The sequence below is a fragment of the Aphis gossypii genome, chromosome 1 (assembly GCF_020184175.1).
Source record: "Aphis gossypii isolate Hap1 chromosome 1, ASM2018417v2, whole genome shotgun sequence".
NCBI classification, from domain to species: domain Eukaryota; kingdom Metazoa; phylum Arthropoda; class Insecta; order Hemiptera; family Aphididae; genus Aphis; species Aphis gossypii.
In genome coordinates, this window is record NC_065530.1 from 2941186 (window position 1) to 2965444 (window position 24259).

The 24259-nt window shown below is 26.5% G+C and overlaps 1 protein-coding gene across 1 annotated transcript in view; it reads right to left on the minus strand.

Annotated features, from left to right (window-relative positions):
* LOC114123238 (protein phosphatase Slingshot) overlaps window positions 1-24259 on the minus strand; it is a 56296-nt gene that overhangs the window by 25242 nt on the left and 6795 nt on the right. Inside the window, 1 exon segment of the mRNA XM_027986139.2 lies at window positions 15827-15882. Within this exon segment, the coding sequence (XP_027841940.2) occupies window positions 15827-15882 (56 nt within the window).

The window sequence follows — 24259 nt, forward strand, 5'->3', positions numbered from 1 at the left end:
GTTTATATAGGTAGGCATATAGCAGTTATAGGTATATCGTGCATTGTTTTTTTTCGAGGGCGATATGTGTGTGTGTGTAATTGATGAAGAAACGATTATATATAATATGTGTGTGTGTGTGTGTGTGTAACAGACATATAATGGTAATAATGTGGTCGATGTGGGTACCACACGACTAAGTATAAATCACGAACAGCAGCGATCGTCATAATACAAGAAATTCGATCCGCACAGACTCCTCATCATTGTGTCGGATGTCAGGTCATGCGTGCAGTTCCTATCGTGTTACACATATTAATATATAAATATTATAGCTGCTCTATTACTGCAGTGGCAAGGTATACGAGTACCTACATTGATTGTACTGAACCACTATTAGAAGTTTGTCAATTCTAAATAATTATTATAAAAATCTCGATCCGTTATTGGTTATTAGTTTATTGCGTATACGGTACACCAAATAATACTAGCGGATTGCCAATTGATAACAATCACGAGTACAATTTTTTCATACGGTTTAGTGTGTGCGCGAGGATAGGCCGATAGGTAGGACATTTCGCGTGAGTGATAATTGTTAGTTATTAGTTATTACATACGATTTACTTTAAAAAACATAATATTATTAACATTTTATGCATGAATAAATATGTAAAATGTAACACTTTAAATGTTATAAATTATAATACATAGTTGGGCGATTATTGGCGAATGACACACGCTTCGTGTAGAAAGCGGGAAAACGGTAACTATATAGAGGTACCTATACTGCAGGTTAACATTACAGTCAAAAACTACAAATGATGTGACGTTATCTTAGTAATTTTCTACGTAACCGAGAAAAATAATACAGGATATTATCCTGACAATGATTGCAAGTATCTAATAGATATAGTTGTTATTCCACGTGGCAGGCGCGTGTTACGCATCACGTGTAGAGCAGCGAATAGATACATTATACGTATAATATTATTATTACATTTCCTTTATATATTACGACGATTGCCATAATTATACGAAAACTAGATCATATAGTATTATATTAATGGCGAGAGTGATTTCAACATACAGAAATAAATAATGATAGAATAACTATTATTTTTTTTTTTGCACAGTCGTTATGGTACAAATTGATAGTCTATTAAAAAATTATAATTATATCGTTTTTGTTCCTGACTTTTACTATTTTAAATACATTAAAATGTTTTAAATAATAAATTACGTATACTACGCCGCAACTAATTATTTATTATCACATAATATTTATCCTAATTTTTTGAAGTTTTTATACTAAAAATTGACATAACTGTGTTAAATATAATTAAATTGAAAAATACAGTAGTCAAGTTTTCTTTTTTTCATTATTAGTTTAAATTATTATATTTTTGTTCAATTTTAAATTATTTACGCTTAAGAATTAATTATACATAAAGAAATAAGATTTTTTCATTATATTGCTATCATGTAATAAAAATTATAGAAAAAAACACATGTAAAATATTGTGCCTAATATAAATTTTAAATAATGAAAAAATATAAGTTATAGACATACTAATAGCAATAATACATATACCTAATGATTCAGTAAGCTTTCTACCTTTTAAGCAGTTCATGAATTCATGGTTATTATAAAAATGCATCAATATAAATATTTAGAATTTGTCATAATATATAAATTTTAACATTTTCAGTTAAAAAAATAATTTTTTTACATAAAATTATCAAATTCGATAAAAATAAAAACAAAAAAAAGAGAGAGAAACGAAAAATTAACATGATATCTCGATCGGAATAAAAAGTCAGGCCAGCTAGGTCCATTATGCATAAAGTTGTTTAAAAAAAAATCAAACTGGTTAGTTCATAAAATAAATAACTATAGGTATACCTATCGTTAGACACACAGGAAATCTCCTATACACATTAACCCTTTTTTTATACATGTGCCTACTATATATTTTTCATAAATGCCCGTTGTGCATTCAAGCATTTCTTGTTGTGCTTGATATATACACGTTATACACACATCATAGACACAGCAGGTGGCACTCATAAGTTACGATAGAGTTCCGCATCTATTATTATGAAGCGACGTATACTGCGCTAGAATATAATTTTTTTATTCAACACATTTTTAGATAACCCATTTTTTAATACCATATTACCATAATATATTGTAGTATCTGAAAATTGAAAATGCCTATGAATGAAAATCATAAATTAAACAGTTATAGGCAACTATAATATGTATAATATTCGAGTGTGTAAAGTTTATAGACGAGCAATACACATTTGTATATACCTATATATTTTTGAAATTTTTATTGTATAACTTTTAGTAAAACTAACTAGGCAATTTAATTTTAATATATATAGAGTACTATACGCACTAATACAGTAATACCAATAATAGCAGTAACCATTTGATTTTACTTATGCATATTACATTCGAGTAAATGATTAAGGAAGCTGGCAACTATATAATATTTATTAAATTTTAATAGAGATTCTAAATTATTAATGATTTCAGATTTGTCCCTATTTTAACATCAGTATAAGGGTTCAGATTTCCATATAAATGACTGTTATAATTATTTTTGTCGTGACTCAGACTTCACCTCAACTGCAGATTCGAATAGAAATTGCTCTCCAAACTCAAATAAACAACTTGGTTCAACACTCCATTATGGGTAATTAAAATTTTTTCGGAAAAATCTAAACAAAATTAAGCTAAGTATATACTTAAGAAAATGGTCGTTTGGCGTTAAAAATCACCCAGTGCAAAAAAATAAACTGACAATCACCGCAACGGCGGACGTGTTATATTATCGGCTGGCACGATGTCCGATTTTTTTTTTATTTGTATTTTTAGTATACTCGGCGTAGAACCTATACTCCAATACACCTACGTTCGAGTATAAATGTATATAATATATATCGCAGTAAACAACATAACGGGGATCGGTCTGAAAAGCGAACCAATTCTGTACACATGCTCGTATTGGTAATGTTATTATTATTATTATTATTAATGCCACGGCGCATATTTGCAAGAAAACGTCGGCTCTGCAGCAAGCCTTAACCCGGCAGCACAACTCGTTTCCACCCGAGTGGTAGGTAAACCGGTTGTATATATATATATATATGTGTGTGTAAATATACGACAGCAGATTCGACGATTGCGCGCTGTTGTATGCGTATTAATGTATTTTATGTATAAAAGTATATATTATTTATAATACACCAACACCAATGCATGGCTGAGGCGTAATGGTATAGAAAAAGAAGCATGATCAAAAACCGAAGGACTATAAGCACACACGATGTAATATATTCCGGACGACTTTGTCGAATAATATTTTCCTGATACTATACAGCTAAAGTGGACACGTCTGTCGTCTATATGCTGCATATTATACGATTGCAACGACCAAATAAATAATATAATATTACACACTTTTTTTAGAGTTAGGCCCGCGCGAATCAAAACAATACAAATTACATAAATACCAGAAACAACCTAGTCGAAAAAATACGATTAGTGTCAGTTTCTAACCGAACGGAAACATTGCTAAAGCGAGTCAGATGCTAATTTCGATAAATGTATCAATGTACCTATTATTATTACATTATTGTACGCGTTTCGCTATAGTATTTGTAAACTGTATCAATTTAATCATAGATCATAAGCTATGGTAAAAATCACGAAAACTAATGTTATGTATATTATATTTAAGATGAATTATGTAATAAAAATAAAAACAGTTGAACCAAAAAAAACGCTGCAATAAAGCATAAAAATAAAATGCATATTTTAGTTGCCATGCGTTTAATACATTTTTATGAATTCTTGAATGTCTGTAATCAAAGTATTTGACATAATCAGTAAGAATATGTGTTGTTGAAATTTCTGGTCTACAAAAAACGGTTCAATTAAGATTAAGTTTACGAGGGATAAACGCTTTTGAATGTTGCCAATTTTACTTTTATTTTTTGGAGATGGCCCAGTTATATACTTAATATATCTAGGTGGATAAAAATATGGAAAAAATATCTATGTCTTATAAGATAGTAAAACGTCAATTGTATTAATTGACGAACCAAGGTGTTGGCATTATTATTTTATAGGTTAAGGTTGAATATGATAATAGAGTAAGTATATTAGATACGGACACTAACTAAATAAAAATTAGATACCTTATAGATACCTAAATAAAAAAAATAATTTAAATAATACTAATGTGTTATTATCGTGTAAAAATTAAATATGAAAAATTGAACGTATAACAATTTATAACTTATATTTAAAGATACGAGCTAACAGACAACTGTTTATACACTTGTTTAAATAAGTTTGACTTTGGTGAATTATTTGAAAAATTCAAAACATCTGTTTGAACACATTTTTATTAAGCGCCATTAATTTGCAAAATGTTGAATGACAAAACCCCAGAACAATTTCAACAACGAATTCTTCATAAAAACATAATTAAAACACTATTATATTACCCTCGGAGGCAGTGCAATTTATAAACAACTATAGTATTTGTTATTTAATTCAAATAACCTCATAACTTATAAGACATAAAAATTATAAAAATTAATAAGTTATTAATAATTATAATAGTATAAATAAAATCACATAGTTAATAGTAAAAATACTTCAATCAAATTTTTGTGAAAAAAAAAACCAAAAATACAATACGAAAAATTGGAAAAATGAAAACATTTATTATTATTTTATACATTTGGCGCAATAATGTAGGTTTTTTTTAGATTTATAAATATTCAACATAAATTAGATTTTGTTGTAAGAAAAACAAGATATATTGAAATTAATAGTCTTCAGTAAGAAAGTCTGGATCATGGCCAAGGTCTTTAAATTTGATCACCAAATTAAATTTAATAATAATAAGAATAATTCAAGTTACACAAGTTAAATATAAATGTTGAATATAACTGATAATACATTAATATCTACCTATCTAATACATTGTACACGTAACTGTATTGTTTTAGATTTTATAAAAAGAATAGTTCTTAGAAACATGAATTATACTGAATTTCACGTCAACGCAAATAAAATATTCGGATACAACTCCTTATTAAATAAAACTAATAGTAAAAATAATTATGAATGCATTATTTATTCTAATATTAATACATAAAATAATAACCGATCAAAAAATTCTATTCGTTTAAAATTTACAATAACTAAAGTATAAAAAAGTATCAACAAAAGCAAAATTGATTAAAATTATTCAAACTTTAATAGGGCATATTAATAACGTTTCTAATTAAATAATAATTATTTAACATTTGTCAGTTTTATATTTTATTAGAGATGAAAACCATAATCAACCAGCATTATTAATTCGATAAGAATTATGTATCAAACACCTACACGTAATGATGATTTTATATTGTCAAAACTAGTTTTAAACCGTTTCTAAAAAATAGGTTTACAATTTACATGCAATGTTTTTATAGAAAATATATATTTTATTTACGGGGAAATTGAAACGGTTAAGTAAAATATGATAAATTATTGTTATTGCCGTTTTTAAAATTTATGAATTACTAATTATGATCCAATAGACAAAATGATTAATTCATTTATAAATATTATTGACTTAATAACTTACGCCGTATACCTACTTTTCAAAATTACAAAAAAAAACATATTTCGAGTTTCATGTTAAAATAGATCTTTTAATGTCTCGCAAAAGCATGGATCAATGTAACGATATTAACAATTTATGATTTCAGTAATTTAAACTTATGTATTAACTGCAACAAATTCTATTTTTTTGTTAGCACTCATACTTTATAGTATAGTATTAAAACATTGTTTTCGGTAAAAACAAAATTACTTATTTCAGCGTAGTATTATATCTATTAAATTTCCCTAGGTTATTCAAGCGGTTAACAATGATTTCCAATACAAGAATTAGTAATGCCAAAAACAAGGTGTATAAAAACAATTATAATACATTTATTATTTAGTTTTCATTACCCTAATTTTCACGATTTCTTTTTGACATAAAAATTCACGTACTAAACTACGATTGTCCTTCGTGAATATTAAGTTTACACAATAAGTAAAAAACAAGATTTTTACGAAAACAGTGTTATAACGCAGTTGGCAATTTTCAGGATGATGACGATGTTCTTTTATAAATATAATAATAATAAATATTTTTCTTTTCATATTTTCTTATATATTTTTAGAACTACGATATTACATACATATATATAGGATAACATCTAAACATGTTTCAGATACAAGTACAGACATATACTTAAGATTGCAATCAGAAGGTTTTAAGATGTCAAATACTACCTATACTACTTTACAGTATAATATATACAATATACTTTGTTTATCCAACCCTGGGGCTATTCAGCTTTCTCGCGTGCAGTTTTCAAATAATCTAATCAGACGATATCAAAAGAAATGGATGTTATAATGAATAGGGTATTAATTAAAAACTTGTTAGCTTAACGTAGTTATAAGTACGCGTATAGATTTTTATTAATATTCACAACTGTACTTCTATAATTTATATAACATTACTAGGTATACCTAATATTAAGGATTTTCGATGATTACCATCAATATGTATTTTTTATTATTATTATTATTATTATTCAAACAGATACATAAGTGTAAAATAATAACTTATATTTTCATAAATTATTTTAATCAAAATTTAAGCTTTGAAGTCTGAATTATAAATTTATGTTATCTATTGTTATGGATATAAATGAAACTCAAAACATACAACTCTCAATAATTAACTAGTTTATAGAGAAAATATTTAAATTATTGCGATGAATTATAACGATTCATCAATTTTTTTTTATGGGTCAATAAACGTGTTTATACAATTATAAATGGACTATCAATAATTAAAATCGATATCGAAACTATTGAGTATTTTTAAACGGAATTTCATTGTTCATAATATCTTTATTGAAACACAAATTCATAAATTAATAACGCATTAAGTTTAGAAATAAATTACACTTGAAATTAAAAAATGCAATAAAGAATGATTTAAATTGTAGATTCTTTATTTTTATAATTTGTTTTACCTATATATAGGTATTAATGTTATGAGTATAATATTAGGTAATATTAGGTATTTTCTCTTAAAGTATAATAAAGTTCAAACCAAAGAACAAATTGTATTTTAATATAAGAAGAGATATTAACTATAGATTTTATTAAATAAAATACTTGATATTTATAAATATAATAATTTCATATGATTTTTTGTCTATTTATTTATAGTTCATTTTTGTTTTATTTAAATCAATATGAAATTAAAATCTACTAATAAACAACTAATGAACTGAGAAAGGTCATATTATTATTATTATTATTATCATTTTGTATACTCATTCACTTGCAAAGAAGGCTAAAATAAAAATGTAAACTTGTATTAAAGACATATATAAAACGACTTCTCGGGGACGGTAACATAATTTCTTGTATGTTACTTAAACAAGTTAACATTCAAGAGAAGGTTCTTATTTTACATTAAAGACAGCATAATATTAGAGTATTAAATTTATTATATGACTAATTTAGATAAAATTACACATAATTAAATTATGTAAAATTGGACAACTATTCAATATGCATTTACCAATATTACTTTAAAAACAAACAAAATTCGTAGGAATTAAAAGTTAAAGACGTTATAAACAATTAATATTCAAATAACTATATGCAATAATATACAGGATGATTCGCCAAGTATGTTCACTCGCTTTTTCTTCAACAATGTAATACTACAATTATTGAAAATTATTTTAACTTCTTATTTCCTATATTGTAACTAACCAAAAGTCAAACAAGTAGTTCGAATTCTTTAGTTTTGTATACTAAGGATAAAGGTCCGTAATTATAATGGGGGTTTGGAAGATAAGGGGCTATGGTGATTTAAAAACTTTAGTTATAAATATTAATAACCATCTACATATTTTATAATTTATAAAAATGGTCCAAGTATTAGATTCTACATTCATTCTATTTCATGTTTGTAAAATTATTTCTAAAGATTTTTATTCTAAGTACAAACATCTTAATAATTGAAAAAACGACTAGTACAAATTTTTAATTAAATATATTAAACTTTTTAGAAAAATGATCAATTAGGTAATTTACAAATTTACAGTGTAGAAGGGAATTCTCGTTTTAAAAACAAAAGTTTGTATTGCTATAAAACTACTCTAAACCACTCTAGAAACTTATTTAAATAGTATAAGAAATTCAAGAATTAAGTACCTACTTATATATAAAAATTTAAAAAATTTAAATTTAAATAAATTCATTATTAAAAGAAAAAATGGGGGTGATGACGCTTGGTGAATCACACTGTATAGTATAATGTGGACTATGCCACTATGGACGTAGGTCAATGGACTGGGATTGAAATAAAAACAATGAACATAATAATAATTAACCTAGGAGGCCATTGTTGTGCGTAACTGACGGTAATAGAAGTTATTCTTCAAAGCATTACATTTGTTGAATGGGAGATCTATAGTAGTGATGTACGCGATGATGACTAATAAGGGAAAAACCTATAGAGAACTCATATAGCTTATACAAGACGAAAGGGTTTAAGTTGGTTATAAACGAAAAAAAAAATTATGCATAAGGTACTGTTAATATTATACCACGAGTCCACAACGAATTCAGAAGAAAATAACAATAATAAAAAATAATGTTCTATCACGTTACACGTATGATACATATTATATCTTTTTCACGATCGAGTACAAATTAATTTACAGAACACATAATATGAAATAATATATATTAAAAAAATAGTTTTAATTATAATACTGAATAAAAGGAACCCCGACAGTATTATGATGATGAAGGACGTAATACACTGAAGTACTCACAGAAAATGGAATAGGTACAATCAGTGTGTATAAATTAATGGGTACAGTGTATTCTAAGGCAGAAAAGAGAAATTTTTTGTCGCAGGCGTCAACCGCATGGTGTCCGGACGGACATACAATAGGTCATATTGCGCAACTCGAAGTTTTCCCTAATTATCGAATTTACCAACGAATCTTTTGTATGTGTACTATAATAATTGTAGTAGACAAAAATATAATATCATGTATTTCGGTTTGTGTGTGTGTGTGTGTGCGTGTGCGCGCGCGTTATGTCATCACTTTATTTCGGTAGTAATATAGTAGCCGCAGCACACGGGTTTCGTCCGACCGACATAACTATGTTATAGCAATGTCGTTATTGTGAGCAGCAGGAAATGATATACTTTAAATTTTAATATGACCTCATCGTCATCTTTGTTCATCTCGCTTGAGTTATTCTTGTAAATAGTATAACGATATACCTATACTCGTACCTATAGGCTATAATACAAGCGTAGTATAAAATCTTGCCATCGCATATTATAAAAGAGTAAAAAAAAAAAAAATGAATATATCAATTACAATATAATCATGATTTACGATGTTTTTAAAATTGTGTGTTCATAAGAGAACATTCAGATTTTATATTAACACTAGTTACGTATAATTTCATTATTTGCATGGTTTTACATTTTTAAATAAAACGTTTTTACTTTTTCACGAGTATCATTTAAAATTAAATACAGATGGTTTTATACAAGAACAGCAGAAATTATTTTTCGAACATAGGTTTCGATGAAATACTGAAAAAAAACAGTAAAATAACGGGGAAGATATTTATATTAATAGCATGCCGGTTAAATCTTTACTATTTTTGAGTAAACCAAGTTCTTTAAATTAATTTTTTTATTACAATCAAATATAAATTATAAATAGCCAATAGGTATACCCAAGATAATTCTAACCACTATAGTTACTAGTTAGGTAACTGTTATTTATTGTTATTAAAAATATTTATATAGATAGTAATATTTATATGTCTGTAAAATATAGTGCTTCACATAAACGATAAACCATGTCCATATGCAATAACAACTGAAATAAATATTAAATTAGTTTTAAGTTTTAAGATACGCTATGAAAATATCATGAGAAAATAATCAATAATAAAATAATAATATGCCTAAGCATAATAATAATTCATACAAATAAAGTTCTTGTAATGATAAGATGTGTACAATACTTATATTATAAATCTAAGTTTTTTTCATAATATTATTGAAAACGTTATCATTTTATCAGTACCAAAATGTGTTATTAGTTATTACTTATTAGTTATTACTGATATTGAAGTAAGAAATCACGTTTTAGAAGATTACATTATTACCAAAAATAATTTAAAAGATATACTATAGTACTATACTCTAATATGATTATTATTGTAATTCGAAATATAATTTATTATGTAAAAAAATATGGTTTGTAATTTAATCAATTTACACAATGCCATGATGTTTAATGAATAAGATATAATACTAAAATTAAAGAAAATTGATCATAGATTTTATAATGTATATTATAGTGTATTAGTGTTGTGTTTGTAGATATTTTATAAAAATTAAATGTGATAATTAAATCAATTAATACAGTAGATTTCATGTTTTATGAAAAAAGAATGAGCACGTACGTTAAACAAGTCATAACAAACATCAAGATATACTAGCATTGGTGATTTATTGTAAACTTATGATAATATAATTTTAAAACATACATTCAATAAAACTTTTTTTTATGATTTACAAATATTTAGTTTTCTTGAAAATAAAGGATCGTTTGATAGCTTTAATTTGTCAATGGTAAATTATCATAATTGATAATAGCAAATATTTAACAGAAATATTATATAATAAATACGATTATTAATTCAAATTTCAAATTTTTTTGTTAATCGGTCAGTAGGCTTGTATGGCTAAATATCCAGCGTGTAAACATTTGTTTTGTTGACAATTATTTTAAACGGCAAAACGAATGCGACTCTCCCCTTTGATATGTAAAGTAACTGGTGAAATAAGATACAGGTGTATATATTATATTACAAGAACGGAAAGACTTTATCGGTGAATGATGATTTTGCCTGTGTCAATTACGCAACCATGGAAATCGGGTATCCTGAGTGTTTAACAAAGACAGATAGAGAAATGCAAAATGAAAAATCTATTGATAGAAATCATGCAGTTGTATGAATGGGAATAAAAATACAGTGAAATTCGCCAATTATCATCGGCTATTGTTGTTGATCAACCCTGGAACGTGAAAGTCCTATTGGCGACGAACGCCTACAACTAAATAAAATGATTTTCCGTTGAACAATTGCTACCATTGGGTTTAAGCCGCAGAAAATGAAATTCTATGTATTTTTCCGATAGAAAGTAATCATTACACGATCAAACACAAAAAATAACCCACCGGATTCACCGCAACCAACGTGTAAATGAATAAAATACACCGTGACTGTTTTTAGTAATACGGTAAAAAAATGGTAAAATAAATACTTTTCTACTTATATCTAAAATAGTTATATAGAACTATACATTAGGTAGTGCAGATGTTGAGAAATCATAGATAGAGGTTTGACCCGATTGATCAAGCTCATTGACGTGTAGCTAAACGACGGAAATATAACCAAATCAAAAGTAGGCCAGACTTCTCATTTATTTTTTCATTTTACCAAAAGCGCTTACTGCTTTATAAAATATAGTAAAATTCTAAAATCACAAAAAAAAAAAATGATTGTCACAAATATATACGAATAGAACTCAGGGATTCCACAACCGTCAAATTGATCAAAACCGGTAATTCATTAGTTCAGATAATAATTAAAAATACAAAACAAGTGTATTATTTTTGTTTTACATAGATTTGTATAGATTAAATAGTAGTTAAGTTTATATTATTAACTTTAATAAAACAAAGCAGTTTTTTTCACTGGAATTATTTAATTTAAAAAATATAACGAAAGCTAATAGTATTTATTTATTTATAGATATACAGTAGTAATAATGGATTTAATAAATGTATTGATCATAAAATTAATTTATTTAAAATGGCGAAAAAGTCAACTACTGTTTTTATATGGTAATTATTATTGTCTGTTATACAATCTTAGATAACATTTCTTGTCTGCAACAATAAATTAAAAGAACCTGTATAGGTAGGTGCAGTAATTTTAACTGTTTATTCAAGTAGTCGCACAACTTAATACACACGAGTTGTATCGTTTTATTTTAAATTCATTAACTATAAAAGTAAGCTATTCAAGAATTTATAAGTAAATTAATCTTTTATTTTTAAATTTTCAAAATAAAAACCAAATTTGTTACAAGTATTGAAATATAAAATCAAACTTGATAAACCACAAGTGTATTCATCTACAAGTATCTTTTAACAATATTCATTAATTATAATCTATTTTACTTATGAATAATAAATAAAATAAAAATAAAATAATATACATATCAAATATAAGAATTTCAAAAGATTGATTTTTATAGAGCTAATTATTTAACAGAGTGAATTAAATTAGAAAAATATCCTTATAAATTAAAAAAGGTTTTTTATCAGTAGAATTAAATCTTTATTTTCTCCCCTTTAAAACCATCTATCTAAGAAAAGTCTTTAGCCGTATGATGTATACTAGAATACTGTAACAATCCGTATTTACACAACTGGTTATTTTCTACTGTTTGTGTACCTATAACTTCTCTTTTAACCTAAACCCATAATTTATCTGTCTGACATACATTATCATTTATGATCAATTAAAAAAAAAATTTGATTATGAAATTTATATATTTAACGATAGCGCTTATTTAATGGTGTTGGCAACCTTTTACTGGAGAATTTGTTTAGTTCAAGGCGAAAACCTACACAACAAATACTATTATATCAAGAAAATTGATACGGTTTATAGGTATAATTGTATAAAAATACTATAGTACATAGCAAATTACGTTATTTAATAGATAAATAAACCAAGTAAGTAAATAAAAAATGATATTAATAAGTATTCAATAAAATTGATATCTATCATAATGAAAATTATGTATATTTATTTTAATTTATAAATTCGTGATCGTGGGTAAAGTTTTTTTAATAAAGTACTTAGTTGAGCTAGTATTTCAATTGGTTTTTCCTTTTAATATAAGAGTTTATAGTGTTTATAATCTTTTCAAAGCTTAATCAGTATAACTTAAGCAATAAGCTAAAGTAAAATATTTTTAAATTTAAAATTGTTGAAAATATAAGTAGGTACTTTTTAATTTCAGCCATTTTCTTAGTGCTGCAGCTATTCAGTATATTATAGTATGATGACGAGCAACCGATTAAAATGACGCAATATTTTTATAACTCATAAGTATGCTAATAAATCATCGTCACGACACATTAATATATTATACCTAGTGTATATATGAGTATAATAAAGACAAAAACATGAAGATTTTTTCGAATGCTCTTAAGTATCTTTATCCTCGGTCAAAAAACACTAATAATAATAATAATAACAATAAATTTAAGATCACCACCAATGTAAAAATATTACATAACAAGTATACTTCAGTAAACAATTTTAGATAGTAAGTATACCCATAGGCCATAACATACTATTGAGTGCGAATTTTTGTTTACATGATGTATATTATAATATATAATATATAGGTAAAGTAGCACTATATGTAGTATGTACTTATGTATATTATAATGTTTTATTCGCATAGAAATACAGTGACCAATACGATTTCACAATAATTTAAAATTTTAAAATGTATTGAATTCGGTAGTTATGATCAAGTACTCAATGTTCTATCACCTTCGCTATTGCTCTTTAGACCTAAACGATATTAGACCTTGAAACTACCAAGGACGTCGCTTCAAACGAACCGTTTACGAGTTACCGTCATCTCGGAGTATCTTACCACAGATAATACCATTGATTAAACATAACACCTAAAGATTTAAAATAAGGAAAATATGATAATAAAATACAGAATACTAACAACTAGGTACAACACTTTTATAATCATTATTATAGATCAATACCTGTTTTAATGTGCATGAACCATATGGTTATATTATTAGCAGATAATATGTAATGTCAAAATAAATTATTATTGAATGGAAAATCATTATTATTTTGAGGTACTTAATGATTTGTGAAATAAATAACTAACGAGTTCGTCTTTAAAATCAACATATTCAAGTGTTTTTTTTTCAGTATAGTACTTATTCAAAATATTATATACTTTAAGATATATGATATTTTAAGAATGATTTAGCTTTAGTATCATTAATACATTATACATAAATATTAAAATACTATAGATATAAAATACGAGTCCGTCAAAAAAAGGAATTGAAACTAGGATATAAGGTATAAAATGTAAGATAAATTATGTAATTTAAGATGGTATAAAATGAAATTAACACCTAAAAAGAAATTATTACAAAATAAGTACATAGGTAAAATTGAAATATTATGGCTTTGAACTCGATAAATTTATTTTAATGTAATATAGATTTGTAAATATTTTTCTTTTTTGAATCATATCTATGATAAGATATCGAGTGGATTGGCTGTTTTAATCCCGCAAGTATGATTAAATCAATAATATAATATTTCAATGTTATGTAACTATGGTATTATTACAACCTTTACCCCTAACCTAGCTTAACCCTTATTGATTTTCAATCAATGTTAAAAACAGTATATCGTCAAATGCAGTAAGTTAATCTGATTAGTATATAAATACATAATTATACATAATTATATTTATAATATATAAAACGAAAATTAATTTATAAAAATTAATTATTATGTATAATTTATTATTTTTAAAATATTTAAAAATACTCAATTTCACTACGTATGTCAATTTTTTTTTATGGAGCTCTTGTATATTTTTTGAAATATCTAACACATTTTTTTTTAACAGCAATAATATTACAATTTATTAGTACTAATATATAAGTCACGCGCAGATTCATTTCAACATGCTACGTATATTTAAATATCATGTATGTGTTTTCATAAAGTCTACGAAACACGCAGACATAAACCAAAAAAAATAAAAATAAAAATACTATGTATATCAAAAGAACAGGTACTGTCAATACAACTGTCATAATAACATCAACAAAAACAACCAAATGACATAATAATTATACGTTTGAAGCGGATAATTTTAAAAACTTGCTTTGAATTATCTCGATTTTTGTGATAGTGTTGAAATAATTATATAATTAATACCAGATGTACATATACAGACATTTTAGGTTTTTATTAAAGACGATTTAATAAATTCAATGAAAATGTAAATAGGTACTACTTTTAAAACTATAATATGATAAAATAAGAAACTGAAGAAAAACGTACAGACATTAATGATCTGCATTTTACATGGTACCTTCAAGTACTTAAACTTATATTACAAATAGATCATGTAAGTAACGATAAATACAGTCTGTTACATAATACAATAGATATTTTGTTATTACACGCACTCAAGGTCTTTCGAGTAAAAAGCACTATTGTCAGAAAAATAAAAAACCGTTGCAATTAGTTCCGTTCTAAATTTGTTTGCTACAATAAAGGCAACGCGGTAACAGCAATTTTGGGTGAAAGTCTTAGATTTATTTTTGGTGCGAGGCGTAGGCTACAGTATCCTTGAGTTGTTTAGAAAATCGATGAAACGGTAGCAAATACTTATCACACACACTCTATAGAGGTTTTATAGCCGTAGGTCGTATTATGGACATTTGTCGGCTAACTGTTTTGGCAAAGTTCCACTCAGACACATATATTATTATATTCAAAAGCATAATGATACGTATTTTTTCACAGGTAGGTCCATCGTATATGATATTTTTTTCTTACCTGCGATTGGTTTTAATCGGTTCATCTTCGTCCAACGAACTGCCGGCTCCCGAATCCTACAAAAATCAATAAATAAAACTACATTAGACAATTAAATCTCGTGAGCTTTATATTAAATGAATTGAATAACATAGACTATGTATATAGGATACCTGGATACGATATTAATCATTATTCATTTATATTATATTATAATTTATTAATATAAATTAATATTGTAAAGAGTAACAAATTCGAAAACATATTATACAAGTTGACCTACACTTTTAAAACAAGTTTTACAAGAAAACGTGAAGAAGTAATTAACGCGGTTAAATGTTTGCCCGTTATTTGAAACTGTTGTTTTCATTATTATGCATTACATTCGACTTTATTTCAAGGTCAGATTTAATACGATAAAGTTGCATGAAATTTTAGCGTTTAATTAACTAAAACAATTTTATTGAATCGGATTTATTTTTCACGAAAATAGATTAACTGTACAATACAGTAGCAACTATATTTAACACGAGAGTGGAAAAAAAACAGATTTTTTTTTATAGTTCCCTCGTGTGATGTATGGGCCAAGTTCAATGTACTACAAACAATTGTACATAACAGTACACAGCCTAGCCCCATCGTTCAATATAATAATTATCATTACTGAGCGCTGGAAATTGTAATGCATCGTATCTAAGCAACTAACCGCAATACATAAGCCTAAATAATTTTTTTATGAAGTTTATTTTCATTGTTGGTATTACTGTCGGGCTTTCGAGCGATCTACAACACTATATAGGTACTGCAAATGTATTTGAAACCAGTGAACAAAAGAGATATTAGTTTGTGGTTAGAATATCACCTTCCACCGATATGATGCACTTTAATACACTACGTTTTATAATAAATAAGTCCATAACAAATAGTTTTAATTACAACGGTAATTCAAGAAAATTAAACAAATGATGTCTTGAATACGATAGAGCAAGACTATAATATATTCAGAAAAATTATAGTTGATAATTATTATTTATTTTGAACAATACAAAATAATATAGTATAGAATAAACTAAGACGTTAATTAGTAATTACAAATAAGATAACTATTTTTTTATTGTTTGACAACAACGGCTTATATTTCCTGTCATTAAATTAAAATACATTATAATAGTATAATCTTTCTACAGAGCACTTAAAAATATACACTTTGTTCATTGATACTTGAAGATATAATGTCTTTACTTCTTTTACATTAATGTATATTATATTTTCAATATTTAAATAAAATATGTAATTAAAGGATAATATGATAAGAATTTATTTTAAATGTAATTAAAATTATTTAACTATACAATTATAACTTATAAATGCACTTTAAATATAAATTGTTTGTTTTATTATGATAATAGAAAAACTCATTACCACAACTTCAACACACTTCAGTTTCATATAGACAGTTATAACTTTGAAAAATCCGTTTAACACACAATGGGTTCTCTACTTTAAAAACAATATTATTCAAAATAAATGACTCATCACAAGTATAGTATAGAGAAAGCTTGTTGAACTACAATATTTACTATTTACTATTCAAAACCCCACATTAATATCGAATAAATAATAATTGTATTAATATATATTCTTAAAACCCATAGGCATTATACCGCACTTATAACGTTATTTTAAATTTTATACTATAATCACTATTTACTAATATATATTACATATTATATGTGATGATTAAAGACTAAAATTTAAACAAAAAAAAAAAAAAGAAACTACTAAATGAAAAAACAAAAAAGTTGCAAAAACTTACGGAAACGAAGCAAAACAATAACAAGATCATAAGACAAACGAAACATGTCTGAAATTAATATCACGCTCAGCACTCACACTAATAAATTTGCTACAAAATAAGATAATTTTTCGTAACATTTTTAAAATTGAATTTACAGGCAACATTAATTTCACATAACTATACAAGATTTTCACGATAACAACAACATGAAGTGATGGTAATAGTGTTAAAGAGATAACATAAATTATATGCGGATGACATCGTGCCCTACAATTGAACGAAGGTAAATCTGCGAATTTAATTTGGAAGGTGGAAGATTCACGTCCGTGTAATAATAACAAACGATTGTGTGCCGCGGACACTTTCACTGTCACGACCCCGACTTGCACGACCGCGACAAAACACGCTTATAGTGGATAGGGTTGTATAAAGTATAGACTAACAAAAATAATAAAGTAATAACAATAATAAATAAAAAAACGAAATGAAATGAAATTATAGCCATTTAAACGATTTCGAAACAATTTTCTTGGTTCTAGGTCACGAGGAGAGGCGAAAAAAAAGGTTAAAATTGTGTAGACAAAATTAAGCCATACACACTTCACCGGCTGCTGCGTTAGTACGTGCCACAGCTGACCCGTGATCTCCACGTTGTTTAGTGTTATTCGCATTAACGTAAAGGTAACAGTTAGTGAACTTGTGTGTGTATAATTTAGTATACCTATATAATATATTTTATATGTATTATACATACATAGTTTAGCTTTAATAGTTATCAGTTATCACCAAAGTTTTTACTTTTGCTTAATAATATTTTAATATGTCAATATAGTATCTGTCATTAACAGTTTATCAAATTTTTTTTAAACAAAACACACTACTCATTATAACCATTATACCATTGACATTCGATAGGTACACAATTTCCAGATTTTTCTAGTTTGAATAGTGTTTTGAAATTTGCATAATATACATATAACACAGCTATAGGGGCATATAGCATATGAAAATATACTAATTTAAATAATATTGATAGTGCGGGACGTCATCATACAGGTAATATAGGTATAAAAAGTATAAGACACACATCATGATGTAAGTTGTAATATGCCAATACGAATAAACGCTTATTTTATAATACATATTAAAATCTAATAAAGGTAAAACTTAACCTTTAAACTTTTCATTTCAGAAACACTAAATGGTCAACAGTAAATAAAAAAAATGGAAAAAGTATAATAAAAAAAAACTAAAATTTTCGTGATACAGCCTTTGATAAATATGTTTACAATATACTAATATAGCCTATAGGTATATAGTTCAAATCACAATTAAAATATTAATCTAAGATCCACAATATTATTTAGATCATTTTACCAAATATCTTATCGTTATCGTCAAAGTTTCAGAATGTAATATAATACAATACCCAATAATAATATTATTATTATTATAAACTATGATTATTAGAGTTAAAGCATACAAAATATTTGAAACATTTAGTTTTTTAAATTAATTAATATTAGAATATTTTTTCCGTTAAACAATCGTTCGTTGCAAATTATACTAAAACGCAAAAATTAATACTATAAATTGTACGTATGACGTTAAACAATTACAACCGTAACAATAATAATAAATACGACACTATATAATATATATTATGACATGAACAATATAATATATAGGTAGATTGCGAGTATACGATGTACATTAACAACGAATGTAAAAAACAAAAACATTATATAAGCATAAATTGTATTGTGCCATCGCTGACGACGACGACTAAGTACGATATTGACACGTACGACCTAATAGCTAGTACAAACATTACATTATACTTTTGATTATCGTTTTTGAAGACAAGCAATTGAAAATACTGTGAGTTATCGTATTAAACTATAGAAATCAATTGTAAACCACAGCAGCTACTCGTGTAAAATAGGAATAGTGACAGTCCCTGTAGGGAATAACCAAAAGGATTTTCTGGTCACAATTCACGATCAACCGACTTCTTCCCGTAGTCCCATCTGTTGAGATTATTGCATTAAAAATAACTGATATACATATTTTATATGCATGATAAATGATAATTATTGATTCAACCATTTGTTTGAATTTAATTAAAGAGATTTCGTTAAAACAAGTGATAGAAATATATAATAAATGTTATAACATTTCATCTTTGTTTATGCTTTAACTATGTAGTGTTATTTAAATAAATAAATAGTCATAAATATATTTTCTTCGAGAATTTAAAATTAAAACACTTTATAATTAATAGGTATATTTTACCTATCTTTGACGATAACTAAAAGTGAGAGGTTTGCAAGTATTACCTACATTAAAAAAAAAAAATCACAATAAAATAAAGTAACTAGTAGGTATATTATATTATGCGGCAAGTGGTTATAAAAAAAAAATTACGAATACATCCAGAAGACCTGTAAAGATACAGATCGATTCGCATGAAAAAAATCGCTAACTCCCGTAGGTATTTATACTAATATAATAATATATTATAATGCTCAAACACAGTACTGTATATTACGTGTGCGGGCTTAAGGCTATAAAACTACGGTTGCAAAATCTACTATACAATAGCTTATAATGCTGCACACGTTTAAATTATAATATTATAATATATTATTATATATTATTATGCATTGCCGTCGTCGAGCGGTGGTGCAGAATGCAGATATAGATACATTTTATTTATAATAAAAATACGGAGTGATGCAACACATCTATTATAACATATAATATAATATTTATATGTGTGTGTATTATACACTATACGTACACAGTGTGGTGCACCGATACTATTGATGCGTTTTTCGTGTTCGACACACTACGCGGATAAAACAATTATTATTATTATTATCGGTGTTGTTGTTTTTGTTATGGTGGTTACCTAGTTGCAAAACTGCTACAGCTCCCGGAGCCTAATGCGAGATGTGCTCACATAATATTGTAAACACTATAATATAGACAACAAGTTATAATGTATACGGTTATTGTATTTTATACTATTACCGCTGTTGTGACGGTAATAATTACTATTATGGAGATACATCATTCATTGCACTATTATAAGCATTGCTGCGGTATATTGTGTGACGTACTGATAATTGATGTATATGCGTATAGGTAGAATAAATCGCAACTACACACTAAACGGCCAATCGATCCGGTCTATGTGTAACGCGCGGAAGCGAATCGTGCGCCGTTTTGAATTGAACATATATACAAATTAAATAGGAGAACAAATATTGCGTATGTTGACATTGACCTTGTAAAAGGTGTCTTTTTCTTTTTTTTCTAACGACTATTAAACACGAATGACGTAAAACTTTACAAAATACAGTGTATTGTGTGACTTATCAATATTTTAATTTATAGTATTTTTTTTTAAATTTTTTTCGTACACGAGACAACAGAATTATACGATTTATATATTATTTGAAACCCTGTCAACCGTCGTACCGCAGACACTAGGTGGTACGAACGAAACTATATCAACAGCTATTTGTGAAACGACGTCACGAAACTAGTATACGCCCCTATGAGTTACGATTTTAGTTTGTATTTATAAATGTAATTAATGACACATAGCTAAAGGACGTATACAACATAATATATTTATAACCAAAAATAGCTTGCAATATGAGCAATTATTTCTCTTTTCAGGTTTTTGAATGATTACTGTTGAGGGTAAACTGATCAAATAAAAATTTTCAATACAAACATAATTCTTATATAGTTGAAAATTTATAAAATTAAGTATTAAAAATAAAAAAATGAAGTCGCACATGTATATGTTGTATTCAATTTACAAAAGTACAATAACAATTTGTATTTAACTGAACCAATTACAATAATAAAATTGTATTGTAAGCTTTAATATTAGAGTATGTTGATCTATATAATCAAACCTAGGTAACATAGAAAAAAAAATTAAAATTAACCTTTCATAAGGAATAAACATTATCAAAGTTCTTTCGTTAGTTTCTTACGATATTATAATTATTAAGCAAGTTATAAACAATTGTATAATTAACATAAGTACTCACAAAATATCAAACGTCTAACGTTCGCCTTTATTCTTTAAGTTTGATACTAAGACAATTCACTTAAATATTTAAGTTAAGGTAAAATTAGTTTTGCGTAAATTTTATACATATTATATAGCTTATAAAAATCTAAAATTATTCTATAATGTTCAATCTTTAATATACCTTAAGCCCTATATTATAATTATAGATACCAAAATATCCATATTCATATGAATAATAACAAAAATATTTTGAAAGTATAATCAAAACACAAAAAAAGCCGGTATCGATGTATACTAAAACAATAATTGGTTATAAGAATATATCGACGTGTCGTCTTTGAGACGCTTTGTTCGTTCATACAACGATGTAATTGCCGAACGCTAGTTTTTAATCGGTCTGATTCATTGTCGTAATAATAATATTGTTATATGGAACGAATGTAGAAAAACGTATTACACCAATAGAACAAATCGGTAATTGGCGAACAAAGCGAAAAATATCGTTCAAAGACCTTCAAGTTCAAATACCCGATGTGTGTATACGTATGCACGTAGTGCAAATATATAAATACAAATCTCAACTGGGTATCGTAGCTGGTATACATACAGAGTGAGTGAAGTAAGTAGACGACCGAAAAAACACTATCCCGGTCGCGCGTACGTCGACGGCATGTCTTAAAATGGCAATACCGTTCGAGGGGCGATGCGGCACGATAGTATAGAGTAAAATATAATCGACATCGATTGTGAAAAGAAAATCGATGAATACGAATATGTATTTATATAAAACGAATTAACGTACCATTTATAGTAATTTTAAAGAGTTCAATAAATTATTAAGTTAAAAATAGTGTAATCCCCTTAGGTTAATACTGAAACAGTACAAAATGCAGTTGTTAAATTCTAGCACTTTCGTTCTTGCTGTAAGTATAAATACCAGGACGCTAATAGTCATAAAGAATAATCAATTATAGATTAACGAAATAACTGCAGTTTAAAAGAATTAAGATAGAGTTCAGTTAAGATATTCCGTAAAATTATAGTATCCATCTTATTAAGTGTATAAAGTATACGAACAAATTAATAATTATATTCATTATATTTTGTATTATACTATATGTGTGTATAACGATAGAACCTCAACAAATTAATAGTTTGGATTTAACTAAGTATTCTAAATTTATATACTTACTATTACTAAAAAAATATTTTGAAAATCGTATGTGGGAATGCTGGGGAAATGTATATGTAAACCTATACAGATTTAGCACTACTCTACAGTCCACCATTTAAATTACAATGTATAACCATAACTTGAATTTAATCAATAAACTACAACTACAATAATATTTAAAATTGCTAGCAAGACCACAACTCATAACACTACAAAAGTACCTTAAAATTATAAAGTTATAAAAACACAATAAAAGAGCATTATACAGCAACAGAGAAATGTACACGATATCCATAATAAAAATATAGGTCGACACAGTTTCAATATTATAAACATGAAAAAATAAAAATAAATATTAATAATAAATATCATATTGTAAAAATAAAAGAAATATAAATAAATTAAATTAAATAGGATCGAAAATTGAAAAAAAAAACTAATAAAAAACTTAATTCACAATTTTTCACACCATTAAAAAAAGTATTATAAAATGTACAAAATAGGTACTACAATAGTACAATATAATCATCAGACGATAATTTGTTGCGTTTATATAAACGTTATTTTTCATTTATAAGAACAAAAAAAAAAATAGCGGTCTTCACGTAATTATGAGTTATATGTTTGCCGCAGAAATACAACTAGGTATAGTACTATACCAATACCAATACCATAAATATATTATATCTATGCGTGTAATGTACACACATATTATACAAACACGTTTTTCATCGTTGGCGCGTAAGACATTATTTAGTATTATATTAGTATCGGGTTATGTATTAATTTAAAATGCACGTCATAGCAGTACCTATAGAACACGTATGGATAATATCACATTATTATACATCATCGTTACCGACAACGAATTACAGCGATCAGGAGTATCCGACCGACAGACAATAACAAATCGACAACTACCGCAGAAGCCACTGTTGCATTGCACCTACAAAAAACGAATACGAAACACAATAACGGACGGCCGTCCGCGCGGATGTGGGTCGCCCAGCTGTCATTTAATATACACGGCATGTACCTAATACTGTATATATAGGTTTATTCTACCTAAATCACAATACACTACGGAGCAAGGCAGCAAGCATGCGGAAAAAATTATCTGAAGTCGTCTGCTCTCCACACGACTACGACACAGCTAAATTATATGATATCAGTGTATTTTAGTACCATATCATCTATTCTGTGATAGTACCTACATAGTGTATAGTACATAACATTACATTATATACATGGGAAGAGATCATGTTTTTTAATCGGGATTTTTTTTTCGATTAACTGACGAATATGATTTATATTTTATTTTTAAAACTAGGTCTGTGAAACGTTTACAGCACAATGATGACAGATGAATTAGATGAAATTTAATATACACTACACTAAATAGGATACAATATAAAATATTATTAT